Below are 27041 nucleotides of genomic sequence, written 5' to 3'. Positions count from 1 at the left end.
TGATGTGTTCTTTTTGCTACTCCTCCTCCTCTTTTCCTCTCTGCTTCCCTCCCTGTTCCCTTCTCCTTCAAAAATTCTTTCCAGTTTCCAGAGAACAAAGTAGACTTCACTGAGGCACCCACTTACTTCTAAGTTTGTAAAGTAAACAGCACCTGGTGCTTGGAACACCTGGAGAACTAACCAGATTGCTCAGATGATTTATAAACATAGATTTTAATGATTTCTTCTAAATTATATATTGTCTAAAATTTTAGGGTTTGCAAACTTTGAAGAATTTAAGTGATCTCAACCTTGCTGGAAATCTAATAAGCAGCATTGGTATGTACAGTTTCATTTGGAATATGAGAGAATGTTACAATAATTTTTTGTCAATATGAAAAGTACAGTCTTGAAAAGCATTTCTAAATCTATAATTACAGGATGTGAAAATACTACCCATTGATCAGTGGTTACTAATTATACAACGTTACTGTTAGTCTCATTTATATGCAAGAAAAGATGGTCATATACAACTCAGAAATATGACAAGATATGAACAGGAGGTAAAATGAGAAATTTAACTTTTTTCTCATCTTGTTTTTTTTTAATTAAAGGTCGATGTCTTGATCCCAATGAACAACTAGAAAGATTAAACCTTTCTGGTAACCAAATATGTTCTTTCAAGGTATGTTTAAGTGGAATAATTTATTTTATTCATCAACCTGGATCATGAACCATCTTTTTGCAGAAAATGGACTAAAGAGTCCCCACTTAAAGAGTAATTTATTTTGGACTACCCAATACTCCCAGAAATTTGAGAGTTACCTGATTAAATTGGCCCTAACGATCTGACACTATTAAAACCAAACAAATAACTATTTACTTGGTCTTAGGATACCACTTTCTCTTAGTTTTTCTCCCATCTTTCTGGCTACACCTCTTTGGTTTTCTGGTTTTTCATCCTCTCCTAGCATCTAAAAAATGGATTGCCCCAAGTTAGTCCAAGATCTTTTCTCATTTCTATCTGCATTCATTCTCTAATCTAATCATCTTATAACTTAAAATACCTTTATCCACTTATTACTCCTAAATTGGTATCTCTACTTTCCCTAACAATTACTCCAAATGATAGACATCTCCTATCCTAACTCAAACTGATTTCCCCTCTACCGAACCTTTGTCTCCTGCAGCCTTCTCCATTTCTCTAAATGTCATCTCAATTCTTCTAATAACTTAAGCCAAAATCCTTGAGTCATTTTTGACTCCTCTTATTCATTCATACCCCATAACCAGTCCATCAGCAAATTCTGTTGGCTCTACCTTCAGAATATATCCAAAGTCTGACCATTTTTTACCACCTGCATCACTATCAACCTGGTTGAAGACACCATCATCTCTTTCCTGCATTATTGGAAAAAAAAAAAGCCTCCTAACAGTTCTCCCTGTGTTTACCCTTTCACTGCACTCAGTCTGTTCTCCACATAGAAGCCCACTCCTTTAAAAATATGTCAGATCAAATCATTTCTGCTCAAAACCCTCCCCTGGCTTCTCATCTCTTTCAAAGTAAGAGTCAGTTCTTACAATGGCCCACCAGACTCTATATAATCTAGTCTCCCCACTGTCTCCCTGACCACAGCTTCTACCACTCTCCCCTTTGTTTTCATCATTCTAGCCACTCTGGTCTCCTCACTGTTCCTTACATATATCGAGGACACATTCACCTTAGGGCCTTTGCACTTGCTGGAGTATTCTTACCCCGTATATCTTCGTGACTCATCTCATTTCTTTCTGGATGTTATTCAAATGTTATGTTCTTGGTGACACCTTTCCTGCCTAATTAAGTAAAATAGCAATGACCCCTACTACCCTCCTCAAGTGGAAGCATTCCATTACTTTTCCCCTGTTTTATTTTTCCTATTGGCACTTACCCACAACCCTTACTAGAATACAAGCTCCATGAGTACAGGAATTTGGCTTGTTTTGTTCACTTCTATATCTACAATACTTAAAGCAGTACTTGACTTGTAATGAATCTCAATAACCATTTGTCAAGCACATAAATGAGAGAGAAAAAACAAATAAGAAGACAATGTTTATGGTATATAATGTGGGTGAAAGCATATGGCATTCATAATTCTGACAGTGTCAGACTGAAGGTACATTTTCAAACACTTCCTCTAGACAATAGGTGAGCAAATTAGCTATAGAAATAATTTTGAATTGATCAATATTAAAGTAGGCATTCTTTTACTCAGAGAAGAATATAAGACACCAAAAATCTATAGAATGAGGCAGAATGTTATAAACACCTTAAAAAGAAATTTCAATAAAATTTAATTTTATTAGTCAAATTCAAGAGGAAATATCTGATGTGAACATTGAAGGGTTGACAGAATTTCAACAGGCATTGTAGGGAGGATTTTCTACAACGCAGTGGGAAGTAGGCATTCCAAGATGAGAAGAACAATATGCAAAAAGGTGTGGAGGTAAGAAATCAGTGTTATTTGAGTAACATCAGCAGCAGAGATCAGAGGGAGCTGTGAAAGGTAAATTCAGAATGCTGTAGCAGGTAATGTTTAAGGTAACAAATGAGACATAAGCAGGAGTTACCTAGGGAAATAGCATTCCAAGCAAAGGTGTGAAGGACCTAAGTGGTGGAAAGAGTGTGGCAAATATAGAAAACTAGAAATCCTCTGTGCCTGGAACGGAATGAGGGAGAGAATCATGAGTTGAGGCTGAAGAAGATAAGTGCAGAAGGCTGGGAGGATAAGGTATCACCCTGCCAAGAAGCCATATGGAAGTTTATCTCACCCTGGCCAGCCACGGCAGCCTTGTGGTAAAGAGCAGAGGCTGCACAGGCAGAAAGATCTGTCACTTCTAGCCCTGCCACAGACTAAGGGCAGCATAATACAATGGTAACATGAAGTTGAAGTGAAATAATAAAATAAAGCTCCTAGAACAATGACTAAACACAGTAAGCACTCAATAGATATGCCATTTTATTATTATTACTATCACTTTAATGACGTTAACCTATTTCAATCTCCTCATCAAAAGGATGGGGATAAAAATAGGATTATTGTGAAGGTTCATTGTATGGCATAAAATTAAAAAGGCTCTCTATAATAATTATGGCTTCTCATAAAAACATTGAACATGACTCACAGCAACCTTTATTATTCAAATATTAGGAATATTCCTGAAATATTATTATTCTGAATTTTTATGTCTACCCTTTCCAGTCACCCTAAAAAGATACTATCCTGGTGAAAGTGAGATGTGCTTTCATAGACTCCAGCGTCATCTAACTTCTGAGTGTATGTGGAGGATTCCTGCATAAGACTTCAAAGTTCACACCCGCCATAGCCCAGACTGATGGTCAAATGCAACACAGCCACCCAGAAATCAAACAGTATCTTTACTCTTCAGCATAGTCAATGGTTTACCTTCCTTGCCCTGCAGAATTTGACCAAATAATTCTCTGCACAGCTCTATTCAGAAATCTCCTTTTTAGAGTCACCCTGATTAGTTAGTCCCACTCATGCTATGGGCCTAGCCATAGCCTTAGGTCCAGCCAGTAAGCCAAGTTATCACTTGTCCAGAGAGAGTTTGGACACACATTATCCACCTCACCCTGTCTTACTCTTAATTCTAGCAGCCTGATTTCACTACTTGCTTCCCGATTCCATTTGTATTGATACTTTATCTTCTAAATTAGTGCCTCCTGGTCCTTGCTTTGGATTTCCTTTAATTCTGATTCTGAGTCTCTTAACTAGCAGTGCATTCATTTAAGTCCAACTCTACCATAGTACCTTCCTACCCCAGGCACCACCCTAGTAATACTATTATTGAGAAAGATGTGAGCGTGTCTTAGAGGTTGGTAGAAAGTAATAAGCATTCAATTCAATTCACATTATTTATTTAGTGCCTGCTGTGTTCTAAATGCTGAATGCTGGGAATGCAGTGTTAACAGGACACAAACCCTGTTCTCAAAGAGTTTATCTCAGGAATTGGCAAACTTTTTCTATAAAAGGCCAGAAAGAAAATATTTCAGGTTTTGTGGGCCATATATGGCCTCTGTCACACATTCTTCTTTATTTTTTCCCAACACTTTAAAAATGCAATCACCATTCTTAGCTTGTGGATTGAGGGCCAAAGCACATACAGACCCTTGGCTTATAGACTTGTGGATAATTGACAATAGGGTGTGATAAATTCTATAACAAGGGTAAGCCCCGTGGCTAAGAGAGTTCATAGGAGGAGCATCTACCCCAAGCCTGGGGGATGAAACAAGGCTCTCAAAGAAGAAGATACCTAGGTTGAGTCTTGACAGATTAAAAGGTAAAATTGGGGTGAAGTTCAGTCCATTCAAAGGCAGAAGCGTGAGTGAATGTCTAAATGGTCTGGGACATTCTGAAACTTCAAGTTGTTCAGTATGGCTAAAACATAAAATGTCAGGGTTTAAATAGAAGGGACAAGACTGAAGAGTTAAGCAAGGGCCAGATGCCAAATAAAGGAAGGTATAAACAGTGACTTAAACTTCAAGACAAAAGATGTTAAGGAATCACATTGGTCTGAAAGTGCATCGTCAACCCCTACCCCTCCAGAGGCTGTGAGGAAAATGAGGCCCTCAGGAGAAAGCTAGCTTTCAGTTGCCCTTAATAGGCAGAAAGGGCATTTATAGAAACAAACAACAACAACAACAACAAAAACCTCAAACCCTAAAAATCAGGAGTTCAGTGTTAATTATATTAAAACATAGGTGCCATAGCCTTTGGTGAGAAGAGCAGACCTGGAGGCTGAGGAAAATAGCGAGCTGTGTTCCTGGGTGGTCAGTGTGGGGAGTATGGTGAAGGAGGTAGGAGACCTACATCCTTGTTATTCCTGGGGCACGTGTTAGCAAAGGGGCTGTGCAGAGAGGGAATGGTGTCTTAAGGAATAAATGGGCTTCAGGGTTTCATGTAGAATACATCATTTAGTAAATACTCTTTGTCATTTTACATTTAAAATGTATAGTTATATAGAGTCTGCTGTTTAATTATTGTTGATCCATTTTTCATGTATTTAGCATCTTTTTCAATAGAGAATAACACTTTATGCATCTAAATACCTTTAACATATTAAAGCACATAATTAGAATGCATTACATTAAGTTATGGGTGATCTTAAGAGCTAAAATGCCTCCTTTAGAAATGGAGAGTTGCAATTAATCAATTGACCATTATTGTTGCTGTTGTTTTAGGACCTCACTAACTTAACCAGGCTGCGTCGCTTAAAGGATTTATGTCTCAATGATCCTCAGTATAAAACCAATCCAGTTTGTCTGCTGTGTAATTATTCCACACATGTGTTATATCATTTGCCTTGCCTTCAAAGACTTGACACGTTTGATGTGTCAGCAAAGCAAATCAAGGAACTGGCAGATGTAAGTGCATACCTAATCAGGTGTCTGTGTCTTAAGTTTAATTAACTCCTTCTTTCTGGCTGTGTCAACATGTGGTAGGTAGTATGATCTTGTCAGTGTTGTCACCAATTCTACTTTTGCCCAGTGAACTGGATATTTCACATAGATGCATACAGATAATAACATTAGTACTAGAATCTCAATTTTGATGACAGTATTGGAAGGTAAAATAATAGAAAAACGTTTAAACTTATATAAAACTTGAAGGAAATCTGAAAAATTATCAGTGTTAAGAATAATTAAACTAATGCTATATATACGAAAATTAAGCCTAAATAAAGTAGAAATGAAACAAGTAACCTCCTCTCATTTGGAGTATTATATATCAAAATTAGAAGATACCCATGGTTGATGGTAGTATGCCAGGATTAGGTAGATTTTAATCTAATTAAAGATGGTTTGGGGTTCTCTGTAAGTATAAGTGAATCTTCCCACACTGCCAAAATCTTGAAGATCTCCAAAATCTTGAAAAGGGCTTTTCCTGGGCTGTCACTGATGGTGAATCTCCCAGTAAGGGGACTACTATGCCATGGTATGAAAGGCTTTATAATTTGAGAGTAGAGTTCATAGGAATTTACCATGTTTTTTAATATTCTTCCCACATTATATTTCTGCCTCTCCTTCTAGTCCATTGAGTCCCATTTGTTTATTCAGTTAACCATTCGATAAATAGTTTATGAGTGTCCAGAATGTGCCCACATGAAGCCCTCCCATTCTTTCCTTGTGGCTCATCCATCATCTCAACATAGATAAAGAATGTCTTTATCCATTTCTCTTGTATCTCTTCTCTTGGTAGCTTGAGGATTTATTCTCAAGTTCCACTGTCTCCTCTCATCTTTTCAAAACTGAGATTATCCTCTCTCCCATCCCAATCTAAGAAGTGAGCTGTCTTGTAATATTGAGCAAAAGGCTAGAGTTATTGTCTACTAGCAGATGTCCAGAGTCATTGGAGGGTCAGGGAGGAATGTCTTCTCTAACAAGGTTAAATCAAAAATAATGACAAAACTTTGCAGTGACAACCATATTTTTGAAATTTCCATTATCATCTCTGTAGTTTTTCATCACACACTTTCTGAAAAGGTGAGCAGGATGAATGTGCTTCACTAAATTACTTGGCTGATTAATTTATCTAACAAATATTTAATGCCTATTACATTCGAGGCACAGTTCAAGGCACTAGAAATAGAGTGACCAAAACAGAAAAAAAAACCCTGCTTCCTTGGAGTTTACATTTAGTGAGAGAAGACAGATAGTAAGCAGCTAAATGAGTGAAAAACTAGTATGTCAGATGGTGATAAATGCTATGGAGGAAAATGAAATAAGGGTGAAGGAAACAAGATTGTTGGTAGGGGCAGAGAAAGGGCTGTAGGCTCTTTTCTACAAAACTGTTGGGAAAGGATTTACTAAGGCAACATTTGAGCAGAGACCTGAAGGAAATAAGGGAGCAAGTTTTTCAGGGATCAGCAAGTACAAAGACCTTGAGCAGGAGCATGCCTCATATTTTAAGCACAACAAGGAGGCTAGTATGGCTGGAGCTGAGTAAGCAAAGAGGAAAGAAAGAAGAGATGAATACAGGAGTGGTGGGGGGCAGATCACGTGAGACTGAAGAATGTTGTAAGGACTTTGGCTTTTACTTTGAGTGATATGAGGCCACTGGAAAATTTTGAGAGGAGGAGGAAACAAGATGACTTATGTTTTAAAGGGATCCTTTTGGTTAATGAATTAAGAATAGAGGATTAAAGGAAAAGGTGAAAGCAGAGAGACCAGTTAGATTCCAGAAACTTGGATGAGAGATGCTGATGGTTTGATACAGGACACTGTAGAGGGGGTAGTAAAAAGTAATCAAAAGTAATTGTAGCAGTAGTTAGAAGGTAGAATCCATCTGGATTTGCTGATAGATTGAATTTGAAGTGTAGATGAAAAGGTAGAGAATAATTCCAAGCAACTAACCCAAGCAACTGAAGGAGGGAAGGAGTTGCTATTTGATGAGATGAGGAAGAGTATGGGAGGAGTAAATTTAGAAGGAAGAATCACAGCATAATGTTAAGCATATAAAGTTTGAACAATCTTTTGAATATCCAAGATGGATATATGAGACTGTTATTTAAGAGAGTTGCCTGGATTGGAGATAAAGATATGGGAATTGAAAGCAGAAGGATGATACCAAGCCGAGGACTGGATGAATCACCAAGGGAATGTTGTGGGTGGGGAAGTGTGTCACTTGGGTAGGTAAGTTCTGACTTTACTTGCCACTTGTAGGCAAAAAAAAAAAAAAAAAAATCAAGAAACACCATCTGCCATTTCCTTAGTTACAGTTTTTTCTACTCAATTGCACCTGAGAAACAAGCTCTTCTTGATCAGGAATTTTTATCTGCTAATCATCACCCTAAAACAGCCTTTTCCCCCTTAACTCTTCTATGTTATGAATGCCTGATTTTTTGCAGAAGAATTCAGTTTCAGAATTTCATATTATGTGTGGAGAAGGAATTCTTTTGTCTGTTCATCAAGCCATATATTTGTTTCCATTCTATCTGTTATGCCAAATAATTCTGTTGGGATCTTGACTATCCACTTTCTACTAAATAAATCACACAACAGTGTACAAGCCTTCCAACTTAATTGAGGTACAGATTTGCCGATAATGCCTTCATTATTTCAGGTAAACAGTTAAAACTAGGTCACATTATAACATGCACCTGATTTGTTTATTTTCTTAGCTAGTTCTTTTGACTAATATAACTCTTGAGCACCATTTACCTGGTATATTTCTTAATGGTGGATTTAATCAATTTATCATGATAAACATTAGTAACTGCATGATCCATTGATATTAAGGAATTCAAGATAACTGGATTAGATTGACAATTTAGTAATTTGCTCAATCTAAAACAAGTTCATTTAGAGCATTCTTTTATAGATTTGGGGGAAAAAACCCATGAAATCCTATTTCTTAACCATGCATTTAAAAAATGAATAATGTTACATTTGATTTTATTCTTTTAAATTTATTTTTTCTCTAAATTAATCAAATAGGAATAATATGTTAGCTTCAGTAGTACTGCCACATTAGCTAAATGACACTATTTTGTAAATTGAGTTCTTTCTATAGTCTCTTTATGTTGTCACTGAAAGTAAATATGCCTCACACTTAAAATATTACACACAAAGAACATCTCTGAAATTTTATGTTTTGCTTATTAAATTTAAATAGAGGATTCTGTGTAGCCATTATCATTTCAACTAATATCATTATTAGTAACTGAGCATGTAAAACTTAAAAATAATTATATAGAACATACCACACTCATATAATACCACTAATAATTACCTATAATGTTTTTTGTTTCAGCTAACCTTTTTTCTCACTTTTAGACCACAGCAATGAAAAAAATAATGTATTACAATATGCGTATAAAAACTGTTCAGAGGCATCTTAATGAAGACCTTGAAAAACTGAATGATCGAAAATGTAAATTACAGAAGTTGCCAGAAGAACGAATAAAATTATTCAGCCTTTTGAAAAAAAATGTGAGATTTAATATTGTAAAATTTCAATAGCCTTGTCTTAAGAAAACTGGCAGATAAGATACTATTATCTTTTAAATTTTATATGTATGTATACATTTATAAATATGCATACCTTTTAAAATTAATACTAAGTTTCAAGTAAGTTTGCCCTGAAAATGTTTTGATTCTAGGTACTTAACTAAGCTTCATTCTGTGCTTAGAAATCTGCCATTTAAAAAAGGTATAGGCAGGGCTTCCCTGGTGGCGCAGTGGTAGAGAGTCCGCCTGCCGATTCAGGGGACGCGGGTCGTGCCCCGGTCCGGGAAGATCCCACATGCCGCAGAGCGGCTGGGCCCTTGAGCCATGGCCGCTGAGCCTGCGCGTCAGGAGCCTGTGCTCAGCAACGCGAGAGGCCACAGCAGTGAGAGGCCCGCATACCGCAAAAAAAAAAAAAAAAAGTATAGGCATATTAATTTATAAAGTTTTAAAAATGCTGTGTAATTCAATATGATTCAGTGAGTTATAGAGATCTGTTAGACTTATTTCACTACATTTTTATTAGATACCAGCAGGCTGTGCTCAAAATTCATTTTCTTGTCTAAAATGCTAAAGTACTCTTTACTATTGTATGTTGTATACTATTAAAGTATAGCTTGTTATAAAGTTCCCATAATGTTGTATACTTCAATAGTTTGTGCTTTAGTAGTTATATGTGCTTTTTTAATTTAGAATAAATTGGATTTCCTTTACTAAAAGTAGACTCTGAGAAATGAAGGCTTACGTCAAAACAGAACTTTGTATGTATAAGAACTTATTGTATTAAAAAAAAAGGTATAAGAAAATAATGGTTTATTCAAAAAATGGTGTTACAAAAATAGTCAAACTACTTGGGAATAGGGGACTTGGATCCTTAGTTTATACTTTACTAAAAGTAAATACAGTGGGGAAAATAGAATTAAATGTAAAAATGAAAACATAAAAAAGCAGAAGAGTATATGGATTAATATATTTAACTGATCTCAGCCTGCCAAGTAAGAAAAATACTAGAAATCACAGGGAACAGAATTTAGCTTTGATTGAAAAAAAAAAAGTAAAACGCTTTTGTACTAAAAAGCATCATTAATGAAAATAAACAATAAATGACAGTCTGAAAAATTGTTTTCAACAAACATGAAGGACAAACATAATATCCTTAGTATAAAAGTACTCATAAGTAAAACAAGACAAAAAGGGACTTCCCTGGTGGCACAGTGGTTAAGAATCCGCCTGCCAATGCAGGGGACACGGGTTCAATCCCTGGTCTGGGAAAATCCCACATGCCACGGAGCAACTAAGCCCATGAAGCCCACGTGCTTAGAGCCTGTGCTCCGCAACAAGAGAAGCCACTGTAATGAGAAGCCTGTGCACCACAATGAAGAGTAGCCCCCACTCACTGCAACTAGAGAAAGCCCACACGCACCAACGAAGACCCAATGCCGCCAAAGATAAATAAATTAATTAAAAAATTTTAAAGAAGACAAGAAAGTATATATCCAAATAGAAAAATTAAGCAAATTCCATAAACTATCTTTTTACAAAAGAAGAAATAAAAACTAATAAACATGTGAAAGAGGACCTCAATCTGATTATTAATTTCCTAATATGAAATAAGACAACAAGCAACCATTTTCACCTATAAATTTGTCATAGCCTGCCTGGTGAAGATGGGTGTGACACTATTACACCACTGATGAGAGTGTAATTGGGTCATATATATTACTAACAGCCTAAAAATGCTCATAGCCTTTGACCCAGTAAATCTACTTCTAGCACTCCATTTAAAGATTTGGATAAATATTTATATGAGAATATTCATCACTGTACTATTAATAACAACAAAAAATTGGAAACTACCTAAATGTTTAAAAAGAGAGGCAGAATTACTCATTCTTAAGATTGAATGGTATGTAGCGATTAAAAATCAATTTTTAAAAATATATTTAGTACTCTTTATGAAATGAACAGGTTTAAATTCATATTATAATCAGAAAGGTATTCTTAAAACATTAACGTAATTTATTTATTTGAATAAAAAACGACAGGAAAACCAGTATATGGAAATCATTTTATATCTGCCATTTTCATGTGCAAATGGATGTATTAATATGTGAAAAATAATAGTTATAGATTATATAAACTATAGGTATTTTTATAAAATATGCTTACTTCATTTTTTTAACAGCTGTATGTAGCCATTATAGAGAAAGGAGTACAGATACTTAGCAAATTTCTATTTGTATGCACTTCTCTGTGTACAGTACAATTTATCTTGAAATCCATTCTACGATGCTGGGGTTAGGGTAAGGCAAATGAGGCACTCACCCTGGGCCCAAAGTTTAAGGAAAGGTCTAAAACCTCCATAATTAAGATAAATCATGTATTTTATTATAATATATATTTTAAAAATATTTATTTAAATTTATTTGGTTGCGCTGGTCTTAGTTGCGGCATGTGGGCTCCTTAGTTGTGGCATGTGAACTCTTAGTTGTGGCATGCATGTGGGATCTAGTTCCCTGACCAGAGACTAAACCCAGGCCCCCTGCATTGGGAGCATGGAGTCTTAACCAATGCACCACCAGGGAAGTCCCTATTATAATATTTCTTAAAAATACAAATGAATGCAAAAAAAGTCCATTACGAACAACAAGAAAAAATCACAAATATCAAAATTTTAAATAAGGACATTGCTGTGCAGAGCCGTATAGGAGACTGAGGCAAAGAGAAAAATGTGCACCCCTATATCCATGCTTGTGTATATTTTTTATGTTGTTTCCCAGAATACCAAAGTAGTTGAAAAATTGAAAAGTAGGAGTGATAAAAGTCACATTATTTCAAGCTTATTCTCTTTCTTCCAAAACCAGCATTTCTTATCATTTTACTTTGGCTTTATTAGAAGCTAACTCATCAATAATATTTTAAAATTTATTTCTTTGCTTTTCTTATTTTCAGTTGAGAGAACTGCCATGTCTGAAGTATTTAATTTCACTTGGTCAAGAGAAATTCGTTGACCAAACTTGTACTAAAGTTATAATCACATGCTTGCCATGTTTTTATGAAGTTTGGCTTATTTATTATCTAGATTGCTACTTTGTTAATTTAAGTTAACTAAATATTTAATAGATTCCACTGAACAATTTTGCTCTCTGGCACATTGATTTCAACAGTTGGAACGGGAACTGACTGAACTCAGAGGATCTGGCAAAGGGCACAATGATAGATCCAGTAACAATAAAGTAACTGAGCTTGAAAAATCAAAAAACTGTGAAACTGTCACAGAAGAACCAAGTCTTCAGCAGAAGATAGTGACCAAACTAAATGCCTTGAATGGAAGGGTAACATTCTGGAACAAAAAACTAGATGAGTACGTTTAATGAATTATCTCGTTGTTCAAATTTGAAACATGAGGGAAAAGAATGTTCTGGGCCACTGGTCGAGCTCAATTCTCTTCTTCAGGAATGGAAAGAATTACAGTATGAAGTAAAACACAACATGTTTTTTCAGTCCAGTTCTTAGTAGAGGTAGGCATCATTGGTTCAAAGTTAGCATATAGTTTTTTAAAGAAGCAATACTTTACTAGGAACACTGGACTTCCCCTGAGTGGCTTCTTGTCACATGACTCTAGTGTCTGCAAATTAAAAACATTAGTTTTTTTAACGTTAGTTGCTACTGGTGCAGAAAGCACATACAAAAGTTGTCTGGAATCATGTAGAAAGAAACTCAGGTTGAGTATCAACTAGAAACATAAAGCAAGAAGACTTATTAAGTGCTGTGAATTTTTTTTTTAATTTACTAAGGCACTAAGTGGATAAGTTAGTTTGCCCTGTAATAATAAATAGTAACAAAATAATAACTAATATTTATTGAGTTCTTACTCTGTGCCAAGCTCTTGGCTAAGAGCTTTTCATATATTTTGCCTATAATCTTCAAAAAGCCTATTCAGGTGTAGGTACTATCAATCTTGTCATTTTCTAAGAAGTTGCAGCAGAAAAATGTTGTGACTTGTCTAAGATCTGAGAATCATAAATGGTGGAGCCAGGAGAGTCTTCTAACCTTCACTTACTCTGAGGTTAACAAAATTTTAGGTGATTTTAATTGCCAAAAACAGAATGTCTTTTACTTGGTTTAACTGTTAGCACCAAGCTTTCTTTATTCATTGATGAAAGCCTTATATTTTAACATCAGCTTAGAAGAAACTATCATGAATTTTAATGTTGTGAATTTTAGATCATTTTAATAGCTTTATTTTTTTCTTAAATAGAATTGAAGGAATTTATCATATTGAAGTAAAACAAAAGAAGAAAAGTCATAGTTTATTAATCCCATTTTTGTTAATTGAGTTGGAGACTGTGGGAAACATCTACTTTGAAGAAGGCACTCGATCTGATGACTGGTAAATCTTTTGATATTTAGTTATAGCTTTAAAACTAATTTTAAGTGCTTAGGATCATCAACCAAAATATCAACTTATAAAAATTTTAAAATGTCCCATTTCAAAACACTTACCATATAGAGTATTCATCCACTGAAAACTGGCAGTTACCTACTTTACCATATATACATTTCTCTGTTTATACTATTGCCATGAGCTAACTTGAAAACATCCTAATAGTATTTCTTTGCTCTTTACTTAATTTTCCTTAGCCCAAGAGCAGAATATAATTTAGAAAAGCTTATGGTCACGAATTAATTTTATGTATGTTTATACGGTTTATTTCTGGACTGAATATAGCCCTGGATTCTGAATACTGGGTGAGAGGCTAGAATAGGGAAGGAGTGGCAAAGCAGGATTGGCAACAGCAAGTTGCAAATACTGGAGGAGGCTGCCTAGTAAATTTCCTGGGGGCCCATGATCAAAGTGAAACCAGTTGTCTAGAGCTAGATAGAGTCAGGGTGCACATAGACTTTATGAGTTAAAATAAGGCAGACGCTTAAAAACCAGGAATTCGGGTGAAAAGCCCATTTGGACAAAAATGGCAAAGCCACCCAAAATGGAAACAGGAAAAAGGGATCCACACTTCAGAATCAAGTCCTACTGGTAGACACAAGGAAGTGGTTGTGTTGCTTCAACTAGAGGGTACAACCCAAAATATGATCCTAAAAAAAGAGAGCCTTGGCACAAAAATATCATAACTTTCATATTTCTGCAGTCACTTTCTCAAAATTGAGAAGCCCGTGAACAAGGAAACATGTAAAGCTATAGCATGGACTTGATATATCACCCCAGAGGATGGTTTTACTCACTGTCACTGTTGAAACAAACACGATTTTTGTGAAGTAAACTACAAAACTTACAATAACCTTTTAGAAAGAAAAATGTGTGACTGTTATCCATTACTTTAAGCCAAGCCCGCTGATTCTATTAGATGTGGCTCTAACTCACCTCTGTGAGTAAAAGCTTCTGAAGGGCCTTGGGGGTACTTTGGTGGAAAAGTCTAAGACGCTCTGCCCAAGGGACAAAGGGATCTTCTAAAATACTTTCTTTTGTATCAGTAGATCCATTTGCCCAACAGTTATCACTGTTGCTTAACCACAATATTTGATTTTTATGTACAAAGATATAAAAGGTATTCATCCCAGTCCCCATGTAAACAAGTAGAGGCCTTGATTTTTCAAGTGTTAAGAATTGAATGGTGTCTCTCTGCAGGATGTATGCATAATTCTTCAGTCTTTTATTTGTATTCACTCAACCTAAACAGAATTGCTTTTTATTATTTGTTTCTTTTTAACTTATCACAAAGTAAGCTCTTTATAAAACAAGTACATTAGTGAAAAAAACTATGTAAAAGCAAAATAACTAAAAAGCCATTTAGGTAACCGTGTCAGCCTGATAGTAATTTAGATAGCTTTGGTGGATTTTAATAAGCATTAATAATTGTTTACTTGGTTTTAATAAAAATAACCTTGATCCATTTTAAGGAGAAAATCAAATACATGTTGGCAGAATTTCAAGGACTGTTTGTTACTTTTAGCATACTACAAGCTTGGCTACCTTAGCTCTGATCGTTTATGTATATTAGGAAATAACTATTAAAGTGCTTTAAATTGCTCTGTGTGGTACATATCTAGTCATTTTATAATTTAAACACTGACTTTTCTTTAATATTTTTAAGGCCAGTATTTAGCATTTAAATAAAAAGTACTGGAGTAGAGCTAGAACTAAAACATAAAGGTTTTCTCTCAGAAAAGCCTATGTTTATAGTAAAAGAGCATTGCAGATTTCTAATTGTATATCGTTAAAAATTTCTTAGTGGGCTTCCCTGGTGGTGCAGTGGTTGAGAGTCCGCCTGCCAATGCAGGGGACGCGGGTTCGTGCCCCGGTCCAGGAAGATCCCACATGCCGCGGAGCAGCTAGGCCCGTGAGCCATGGCCGCTGAGCCTGCGCGTCCGGAGCCTGTGCTCCGCAACGGGAGAGGCCACAACAGTGAGAGGCCCACGTACCGCAAAAAAAAAAAAAAAAAAAAATTTCTTAGCTTCATTTCTTTTTTGAAATTGAAGAGCTTTATTTTTCAGTTTAAAAAAGTCCTGATTTTACAGAGACTTGTCTGTTGAGTAGATTGTTGCCACTACAGCATTTTCATTATAGATCATATTATTTACCTCTGTATTGCCAACTGAGTTATATCTATTGACAACAGACAACATTTATCAACATTTATCATATGGGGACTCCAATGCATCAAAGATGCTGTCCTTGTGCTTGAGAAGCTTTTTTAACCTGGTTATAGATACATGCATGGCATTTACAATTTAAAGAAATAACTTCAAAGTACCACAAAACAATATATAAGTGACTCTGTGAGATCCTTGGGGACAGATAGGATGTGCCTTATAAGTCATTACATCTAGCATAGGGCTGGCTGGATTCATAACTCAATAGATAACTAATTTAAGTCTCTATATCAATATATAGATATTCACTTAGTAGGTTCACTTTTGTCTATAAAATAACTTTCAGTAATTAATCTAACTTTTTATATATAAACATTTCAGGCTGTACTGTTTTAGAGAGCTACAGAAACTCAGACTTCTTGTTTTATACTGTTTTATATTTGTTTTTGATATGGTTTAAGTCAGCAAGTCAGTTAACAGTATTTATTAAATGCTTGTTTAGGATTTTGAAGTGATTTTAATAGATTATATTATGCTTCAGCCATTTAAAACCATGTGCATTCTACATTTGCTAAATGGGTGCATCATTTGTATATTAAGAACGTTTGTAGGCATCTCTCTGTGTAACTGAATATCTTAGTCAATGTGTATATCACCACTGTGGATGCTCACACATTCAGGTCTTACTGAATGAGTGGGGGCACCCAGTGACATGAGGGGCCCTCACTCTCCTAACCTCTGCAGATCTTGTTGCTTTTAGCCATTCCTTCCGTGTAACTTCACCTCTCTCTCTCTCTTTTTTTTTTCTTGTACTTAGACATTTCCTATTTTCTTTTTACACTCTCCCTTGACAGTCTCTTCTACTCCTGCACTTTCAAAAATTATTTAAAGTTACAATCTCTCTCCTTTACCCCAGTCCTGAATTTCTACCTATTAGACATTTCTAGCCGAATGTCCAACTGGCAAGGCAAACTCAACACATTTAAAAGGGAATCAGCTGTAAACTAAAAAATAGACAGTGGGGTTAGAGTCAGAAAGCCTAGGTTCAAACTCTATCTGCATAGTCTTAAAACAGTTATTTAACTCATCTGAATGTCATCTGTAAAATGAGAAAAAAAAAAACTATCACAAAAGGTTACTGTTAGGATTAGACAAGGTGATGTAAAAATATTTAGTTCTTAATCTTTTTGCTTTTGTTTTCCTCTTCCTGCCCACAAACCACCCCTTCCTTCTGACTCCTCCATTCCTGTTTGTAGCACTACCACCCTCTTAGTCATAGAGGCACAACAAACACTGAAGCCATTCTTGACTCCATTCTCTTCCTCCATCTCCATATCCAATCAGCCTAAGACCCACAGGTTCTCTCCATAATGTCTCTTGCATTCGTTCTCTCCCTCTTTGTAACCAAAATCTCCTGCACATGGGCCATCATAACCTTCCTCTTAGACTATTGCTACATATAGCTGGTCCCTGCCTATGCCAAGAGCACTCTGTTAAAAACAAAACAAAAGCCTCAACAGATACACCAGAAATACATCTACGCGTGGAACAACTCCTACAGAACACCTACTGAACGCTGGCAGAAGACCTCAGGCCTCCCAAAAGGCAAGGAACCCCCCACGTACCTGGTTAGGGCAAAAGAAAAAACTAAACAGAGACAAAAGGATAGGGACGGGTCCTGCACCAGCGGGAGAGAGCTGTGAAGGAGGAAAAGTGTCCACACACTAGGAAGCCCCTTCGCGGGTGGAGATTCGGGAGGCGGAGTGGGGGAGCTTGGGAGCCGCGGAGGAGAGCACAGCAACAGGGGTGCGGAGGGCAAAGCGGACAGACTCCAGCGCAGAGGATCGGGGCCGACCGGCACTCACCAGCCGAGAGGCTTGTCTGCTCGCCCGCCGGGGCGGGCAGGACTGGGAGCTGAGGCTCCGGCTTTTGTCGGAGCGCCGGGAGAGGACTGAGGTTGGCGGCGTGAACATAGCCTGCAGGGCGTTGGTGCGCCGCGGCTGGCCGGGAGAGAGTCCGGGGACGGGTCTGGACCTGCCGAAGAGGCAAGAGACTTTTACGTCCCTCTTTGTTTCCTGGTGCACGAGGAGAGGGGATTAAGAACGCTGCTTGAGAGAGCTCCAGGGACGGGCGCGAGCCGCGGCTAAGAGTGTGGAGCCCAGAGACGGACATGGGACGCTAAGGCCGCTGCTGCCGCCGCCAGGAGGCCTGTGTGCGAACACAGGTCACCAGCCACGCGCCCTTCCGGGGAGCCTGTGCAGCCCGCCACTGCCAGGGTCCCGGGATCCAGGGACGGCTCCCCGGGAGAGCGCACGGCGCGCCTCAGGCTGCAACGTCACGCCGGCCTCTGCCGCTGCAGGCCCGCCCCGCACTCCGTGACCCTCCCTACCCCCCGGCCTGGGTGAGCCAGAGCCTCCGAATCAGCGGCTCCTTTAACCTCGTCCTGTCTGAGCAAAGAACAGACGCCCTCCGGCGACCTACACGCACAGGCGGGGCCAAATCCAAAGCTGAGCCCCTGAGAACTGTCAGAACAAAGACGAGAAAGGGAAATCTCTCCCAGCAGCCTCAGAAGCAGCGGATTAAAGCTCCACAATCAACTTGATATACCCTGCATCTGTGGAATACCTGAATAGACAACGAATCATCCCAAATTAAGGAGCCCTGTGGATGAAAGGCTCTTGGTGCTGCAGCCAGGACTCAGTGCTGTGCCTCTGAGGTGGGAGAGCCAACTTCAGGACACTGGTCCACAAGAGGCCTCTCAGCTGCACATAATATCAAACAGCAAAAATCTCCGAGAGATCTCCATCTCAACGCCAGCACCCAGCTTCACTCAACGACCAGCAAGCTACAGTGCTGGACATCCTATGCCAAACAGCTACCAAGACAGGAACACAACCCCACCCATTAGCAGAGAGGCTGCCCAAAATCATAGTAAGTCTACAGACACCCCAAAACACACCACCAGACGTGGACCTGCCCACCAGAAAGACAAGATCCAGCCTCATCCACCAGAACACAGGCACTAGTACCCTCCACCAGGAAGCCTACACATCCCACTGAACCAACCTTAGCCACTGGGGACAGACACAAAAAACAACAGGAACTACGAACCTTCAGCCTGCAAAAAAGGAGACCCCAAACACAGTAAGATAAGCAAAATGAAAAGACAGAAAAACACACCGCAGATGAAGGAGCAAGATAAAAACCCATCAGACCTAACAAATGAAGAGGAAATAGGCAGTCTACCTGAAAAAGAATTCAGAATAATGATAGTAAGGTTGATCCGAAATCTTGGAGATAGAATGGACAATAGAATGGACAAAATGCAAGAATCAGTTAACAAGGACCTAGAAGAACTAAAGATGAAGCAAGCAACGATGAACAACACAATAAATGAAATTAAAAGTACTCTAGATGGGATCAATAGCAGAATAACTGAGGCAGAAGAACGGATAAGTGACCTGGAAGATAAAATAGTGGAAATAACTACTGCAGAGCAGAATAAAGAGAAAAGAATGAAAAGAACTGAGGACAGTCTCAGAGACCTCTAGGACAACATTAAACGCACCAACATTCGAATTATAGGGGTTCCAGAAGAAGAAGAGAAAAAGAAAGGGACTGAGAAAATATTTGAAGAGATTATAGTTGAAAACTTCCCTAATATGGGAAAAGAAATCGTTAATCAAGTCCAGGAAGCACAGAGAGTCCCATACAGGACAAATCCAAGGAGAAATACGCCAAGACACATATTAATCAAATTGTCAAAAATTAAATACAAAGAAAACATATTAAAAGCAGCAAGGGAAAAACAACAAATAACACACAAGGGAATCCCCATAAGGTTAACAGCTGATCTTTCAGCAGAAACTCTGCAAGCCAGAAGGGAGTGGCAGGACATATTGAAAGTGTTGAAGGAGAAAAACCTGCAACCAAGATTACTCTACCCAGCAAGGATCTCATTCAGATTTGATGGAGAAATGAAAACCTTTACAGACAAGCAAAAGCTGAGACAGTTCAGCACCACCAAACCAGCTCTACAACAACTGCTAAAGGAACTTCTCTAGGCAAGAAACACAAAAGAAGGAAAGGACCTACAATAACGAACCCAAAACAATTAAGAAAATGGGAATAGGAACACACATATCGATAATTACCTTAAATGTAAATGGACTAAATGCTCCCACCAAAAGACACAGATTGGCTGAATGGATACAAAAACAAGACCCATATATTTGCTGTCTACAAGAGACCCACTTCAGACCTAGAGACACATACAGACTGAAAGTAAGGGGATGGAAAAAGGTATTTCATGCAAATGGAAACCAAAAGAAAGCTGGAGTAGCAATTCTCATATCAGACAAAATAGACTTTAAAACAAAGACTATTAGAAGAGACAAAGAAGGACACTACATAATGATCAAGGGATCGATCCAAGAGGAAGATATAACAATTGTAAATATTTATGCACCCAACATAGGTGCACCTCAATACATAAGGCAAATACTGACAACCATAAAAGGGGAAATCGACAGTAACACATTCATAGTAGGGGACTTTAACACCCCACTTTCACCAATGGACAGATCATCCAAAATGAAAATAAATAAGGAAACACAAGCTTTAAATGATACATTAAACGAGATGGAGTTAATTGATATTTATAGGACATTCCATCCAAAAACAACAGAATACACATTTTTCTCAAGTGCTCATGGAACATTCTCCAGGATAGATCATATCTTGGGTCACAAATCAAGCCTTGGTAAATTTAAGAAAATTGAAATTGTATCAAGTATCTTTTGTGACCACAACGCCATGAGACTAGATATCAATTACAGGAAAAGATCTGTAAAAAATACAAACACATGGAGGCTAAACAATACACTACTTAATAATGAAGTGATCACTGAAGAAATCAAAGAGGAAATCAAAAAATACCTAGAAACAAATGACAATGGAGACACAACGACCCAAAACCTGTGGGATGCAGAAAAAGCAGTTCTAAGGGGGAAGTTTATAGCAATACAAGCCCACCTTAAGAAGCAGGAAACATCTCGAATAAACAACCTAACCTTGCACCTCAAGCAATTAGAGAAAGAAGAACAAAAAAACCCCAAAGTTAGCAGAAGGAAAGAAATCATAAAAATCAGAACAGAAATAAATGAAAAAGAAATGAAGGAAACAATAGCAAAGATCAATAAAACTAAAAGCTGGTTCTTTGAGAAGATAAACAAAATAGATAAACCACTAGCCAGACTCATTAAGAAAAAAAGGGAGAAGACTCAAATCAATAGAATTAGAAATGAAAAAGGAGAGGTAACAACTGACACTGCAGAAATAAAAGAGATCATGAGAGATTACGACAAGCAACTCTATGCCAATAAAATGGACAATCTGGAAGAAATGGACAAATTCTTAGAAATGCACAACCTGCCAAGACTGAATCAGGAAGAAATAGAAAATATGAACAGACCAATCACAAGCACTGAAATTGAAACTGTGATTAAAAATCTTCCAACAAAGAAAAGCCCAGGACCAGATGGCTTCACAGGCGAATTCTATCAAACATTTAGAGAAGAGCTAACACCTATCCTTCTCAAACTCTTCCAAAATATAGCAGAGGGAGGAACACTCCCAAACTCCTTCTACGAGGCCACCATCACCTTGATACCAAAACCAGACAAGGATGTCACAAAGAAAGAAAACTACAGGCCAATATCACTGATGAACATACATGCAAAAATCCTCAACAAAATACTAGCAAATAGAATCCAACAGCACATTAAAAGGATCATACACCATGATCAAGTGGGGTTTATTCCAGGAATGCAAGGATATTTCAATATACGCAAATCTATCAATGTGATAAACCATATTAACAAACTGAAGGAGAAAAACCATATGATCATCTCAATAGATGCAGAGAAAGCTTTTGACAAAATTCAACACCCATTTATGATAAAAACCCTGCAGAAAGTAGGCATAGAGGGAACTTTCCTCAACATAATAAAGGCCATATATGACAAGCCCACAGCAAACATCATCCTCAATGGTGAAAAACTGAAAGCATTTCCACTAAGATCAGGAACAAGACAAGGTTGCCCACTCTCACCACTCTTATTCAACATAGTTTTGGAAGTTTTAGCCACAGCAATCAGAGAAGAAAAGGAAATAAAAGGAATCCAAATCGGAAAAGAAGAAGTAAAGCTGTCACTGTTTGCAGATGACATGATCCTATACATAGAGAACCCTAAAGATGCTACCAGAAAACTACTAGAGCTAATCAATGAATTTGGTAAAGTGGCAGGATACAAAATTAATGCACAGAAATCTCTGGCATTCCTATATACTAATGATGAAAAATCTGAAAGTGAAATCAAGAAAACACTCCCATTTACCATTGCAACAAAAAGAATAAAATATCTAGGAATAAACCTACCTAAGGAGACAAAAGATCTGTATGCAGAAAATTATAAGACACTGATGAAAGAAATTAAAGATGATACAAATAGATGGAGAGATATACCATGTTCTTGGATTGGAAGAATCAACATTGTGAAAATGACTCTACTACCCAAAGCAATCTATAGATTCAATGCAATCCCTATCAAACTACCACTGGCATTTTTCACAGAACTAGAACAAAAAATTTCGCAATTTGTATGGAAACACAAAAGACCCCGAATAGCCAAAGCAATCTTGAGAACGAAAGAAGGAACTGGAGGAATCAGGCTCCCAGACTTCAGACTATACTACAAAGCTACAGTTATCAAAACAGTATGGTACTGGCACAAAAACAGAAAGATAGATCAATGGAACAGGATAGAAAGCCCAGAGATAAACACACATATGGTCACCTTATCTTTGACAAAGGAGGCAGAAATGTACCGTGGAGAAAGGACAGCCTATTCAATAAGTGGTGCTGGGAAAACTGGACAGCTACATGTAAAAGTATGAAGTTAGATCACTCCCTAACACCATACACAAAAATAAGCTCAAAATGGATTAAAGACCTAAATGTAAGGCCAGAAACTATCAAACTCTTAGAGGAAAACATAGGCAGAACACTCTATGACATAAATCACAGCAAGATTCTTTCTGACCCACCTCCTAGAATAATGGAAATAAAAACAAGAGTAAACAAATGGGACCTAATGAAACTTAAAAGCTTTTGCGCAGCAAAGGAAACCATAAACAAGACCAAAAGACAACCCTCAGAATGGGAGAAAATATTTGCAAATGAAGCAACTGACAAAGGATTGATCTCCAAAATTTATAAGCAGCTCATGCAGCTTAATAACAAAAAAACAAACAACCCAATCCAAAAATGGGCAGAAGACCTAAATAGACATTTCTCCAAAGAAGATATACAGAGTGCCAACAAACACATGAAAGAATGCTCAACATCACTAATCATGAGAGAAATGCAAATCAAAACTACAATGAGATATCATCTCACACCAGTCAGAATGGCTATCATCAAAAAATCTAGAAACAATAAATGCTGGAGAGGATGTGGAGAAAAGGGAACCCTCTTACACTGTTGGTGGGAATGTAAATTGATACAGCCACTGTGGAGAACAGTATGGAGGTTCCTTAAAAAGCTACAAATAGAACTACCATATGACCCAGCAATCCCACTACTGGCCATATACCCTGAGAAAACCATAATTCAAAAAGAGTCATGTACCAAAATGTTCATTGCAGCTCTATTTACAATAGCCCAGAGATGGAAACAACCTAAGTGTCCATCATCGGATGAATGGATAAAGAAGATGTGGCACATATATACAATGGAATATTACTCAGCCATAAAAAGAGACGAAATTGAGCTATTTGTAATGAGGTGGATAGACCTAGAGTCTGTCATACAGAGTGAAGTAAGTCAGAAAGAGAGAGACAAATACCGTATGCTAACACATATATATGGAATTTAAAAAAAAAAATGTCATGAAAAACCTAGGGGTGAAACAGGAATAAAGACACAGACTTACTAGAGAATGGACTTGAGGCTATGGGGAGGGGGAAGTGTAAACGGTGACAAAGCGAGAGAGAGGCATGGACATATATACACTACCAAACGTAAGGTAGATAGCTAGTGGGAAGCAGCCGCATAGCACAGGGAGATCAGCTCGGTGCTTTGTGACCGCCTGGAGGGGTGGGATAGGGAGGGTGGGAGGGAGGGAGACGCAAGCGGGAAGAGATATGGGAATATATGTATATATATAACTGATTCATTTTGTTGTGAAGCTGAAACTAACATACCATTGTAAAGCAATTATACTCCAATAAAGATGTTAAAAAAAAAAAAAAAAAAACACAAAAGCCTCCTGTAGCAACCTGTTATCTTCCAAATTACATTCTAACTCTTCACACTGACATTCAGTGTCCTTCACTGTATAGTCTCCAAACTACCCTAACCCCTTTTCAAACCCTTTCAGAGTCAGCTGAACTGTTCATGCCTCACTGCTCTTGGAATATATCTGGTACACCATCACATAAGTGGTTTTCTTTGTTCTACTTCCTTCACCCAGAATGCCTCGCATCCCAGGCCCTGGCTCTATCATTGCCTGTCAAAACTTACTTTATCTTCAAGGATGACATCAAAAGCCATTCCTTTGTGAGGAATTTTCTTGTCATCTCCATCAGCTATAGTCATTTCTTCTTCTTCTTTTTGAATCTTCATAGCACTGAGTTTTATCTCTCCTATCTTATACTCTATTATAATTTTGCTTGTACTTATCCATTACTTCTTCACTTTATTGGTTTATAAACTCGGTGAAGATAGAGACTGCATCTTTTTAATCTTTGAGTCTTTTCTACTTTGTTCACTTGCTCAGCATTCATCCACTGAGCTTCTACCATAAGTCACATTCTATGCTAGGTGCTAGTGATAAAAGTCAAATAAGATATAGTTCCCTCTCTAATCAAGCCTACAATCTGCTGTAGAAGACTATGGTAATGAAATAGTAATAAGTTCTGGGATGATTGTACACATGGAGAATGTAGGAGAGGGCAGCTATGTGAAGATCAAAGCAGAGTGGCAAGTTACAGAAAGTATTGTGGAAGTGGGGACACTTGAGGGAGATGCTTTGATCTGAGTTTTGAAGGACTGATAGAAGTTAACTATACGAAGAATTAGAGGAAGGACTTTGCAGGCAGAGGAAACAGCATGTGAAAGGGTGTGGAAATAGTATAATATGTTTGGAGAACTCAGTAGTTCCACATGACAAGGGCCTGATCATTAAGGGTCTTGCAGGCTGGGCTGGGTAGTTTCAATTTTGCCCTTAAATCTATCAGACTGAAAGAAAGGTGTAGCAGATTTCAATATTATTTTATACAAAGTCCTACAGAGTCATTATTTCAGGTTCAGACTAAAATGTGTATACATCAGACCAGTAATGACGTGCTCCCCAGTTGCATGTAGCACATATTCAACAATGCTGTAAGAAGTTATCATCCTCCATGACGTACTGATAATATTGTAAGTCTCAGTACTTCTCTATCAGCATAGGTCTGTTCTCCCTCCTCCAGCAGTATTGCAGCCTCTGAATGATGTTTTCTCATCCACGGTGTGGCCAGGTGATTGAATGAATTGCTTTACTTCTGTGACCCCAGGTAGCACAGAGCCCTTGTCCTCTCAGCACCAGGGTTCTGTATCTCCAGGGCTCTAGGAATTCCATATGAGGAAGGGATCAGCTGCTTAATTCCCAAAGAAAAGCTCTATGAAAGGATCATACTACTTGGAGTTTCCTGTGCCATTCCTGGTTCTTGCATTCCTGGGAGACCAGGCTAGAAGCTGGGAACTGTCCATTCATCACTTCCATCTATTCTCGATTACTCTCAAGGGCAATTCTCGATTACCCTTTTGTTACTTTATAACAAAAACCTTATCTACATAAAACGCCTATAGCACTAGTTTCTATCAAAGCACAATAATAATGATAATAATAACAATTAGAGTGCAAGTAATAATGAGTTTCAGTGGTTCCAGGACATGTTGTTTAGGGGTGACTTGGACTAAATTAGGCCCACCCAGGAAATGATCCCCCTATACATGACACTGTAGGTTTCCCACTGCACATGATGATCTGGTTGTTTAGCCGGACCTCTGAACTAGTTAGCAGCATTATGCTGGATTGCAGCACTATTTCTGTCTCCTTTACCAGACTGCGAGCTCCTCTGGGATTAGTTTGGTTTGGGCAGCTCACTTTTCAACTCTTGGGGAAGAGTAACTGGGCAGTTCCTAGCTGCACTGGTTCAGTCTTTGCTAGTGAGAAAGGCGAATGCTCTAAATTAGGAGCTCAGATGTTAGTCTTAGGAAGAGACACCCCATCAGGAAGCTTACCTTTGTGATCTTAGCCCACACCCACGCTCAGGCCCTGGTTGATTATCCCAGTGAGGACCAGTCATCTCATTCAAAGGCAGATGTACCCCATATAGGAGCACTTAACTTCCTTTTCAAACTGATCCATTTTTTTCAAATTTATTTTTTATTTTTACTTCTTTTCATTAAGGTAACATTGGTTTATAACATTATATGTTTCATGTGTACAACATTATACTTCTACTTTTGTATACATTACAGTGTGCTCACCACCAAATATTTAGTTTCATCTGTCACCATACAGTTGACCCCCCCCCCTTAAATTTCAAATTAATCTAAATTCTGTGCTACTTTAAGACAGTGCCAGAATTATTACTGTGAGCGTGGCCAGGCAAGGGCAGCAGAGAGCAAATGAGCATTGTGTACATTTTCCTGAGATCTTCACACAGCAGGCCCCTACTTCTCCTTCAATTTTTAGCTCAAATATCTTCTCTGAACGTCTTACCCAAGACTTGTCTTAAGTAGCCCCTGCCTCTCCAAGCCTCTCTTACCCCAAGCCTCTCTTTCTTCAGAGTACTTACCAGTTTAGATTTTTTTTATGTCTTGTTTATTTTTTTGTCCAACTCCCTTGGAAGATAGGGTCCATGAGAGCAGGGACCCTGCCTCTTTCACTTCTATATCCCTAGCTATGAAGTTATTGCAATAGCCCAACTAAGAGATGATGGTGATTTTAACTAGGAAAATAGCAGCGGTAATGATTAAATAGGGTCATATTCAGGATGTATTTTAGATGTAGAATCAAACAGACTTGCTGAAGACTTGGATATTGGTGAGGAAGAGAGGAGGCAAGGTTTATTCCTGGGATTTTAACCTAAGCTACCAGTTAGGTGATGTTGCCATATACTGAGGTGGAAAACACTCAGGAGGAGCAGGTTTAAAGGCAGGTGTGTTGGGTGAGTTAAATTTGAGAGGCCTATTACATATACAAGTGAACACAGCAAGCAGGTAGTTGGATGTTCAAGAGTAGGTATATCCAGCTAAGTGGGGTAAGGGTAAAGCCTGAAAATAAAATGTTGGAATTTACTAGTATAATAAATATATATGTATATGTATTTA

At 37.8% G+C, this 27041-nt stretch overlaps 1 protein-coding gene across 1 annotated transcript in view; it reads left to right on the top strand.

The window, feature by feature from the left end:
* LRRC9 (leucine rich repeat containing 9) overlaps positions 1–27041 on the top strand; it is a 106633-nt gene that overhangs the window by 8395 nt on the left and 71197 nt on the right. The window contains exons 4-9 of the mRNA XM_060004461.1: positions 255–318; positions 594–664; positions 5222–5404; positions 8816–8971; positions 12154–12350; positions 13248–13379. Coding sequence (XP_059860444.1) covers positions 255–318; positions 594–664; positions 5222–5404; positions 8816–8971; positions 12154–12350; positions 13248–13379 — 803 coding nt within the window. The remainder of the gene's footprint in view (positions 1–254; positions 319–593; positions 665–5221; positions 5405–8815; positions 8972–12153; positions 12351–13247; positions 13380–27041) is intronic.

Source organism: Delphinus delphis, chromosome 2 (assembly GCF_949987515.2).
Source record: "Delphinus delphis chromosome 2, mDelDel1.2, whole genome shotgun sequence".
NCBI classification, from domain to species: Eukaryota; Metazoa; Chordata; class Mammalia; order Artiodactyla; family Delphinidae; genus Delphinus; species Delphinus delphis.
The sequence above is the reverse complement of the archived record's forward strand: the minus strand, read 5'-3'. Positions and strand labels throughout refer to the sequence as shown.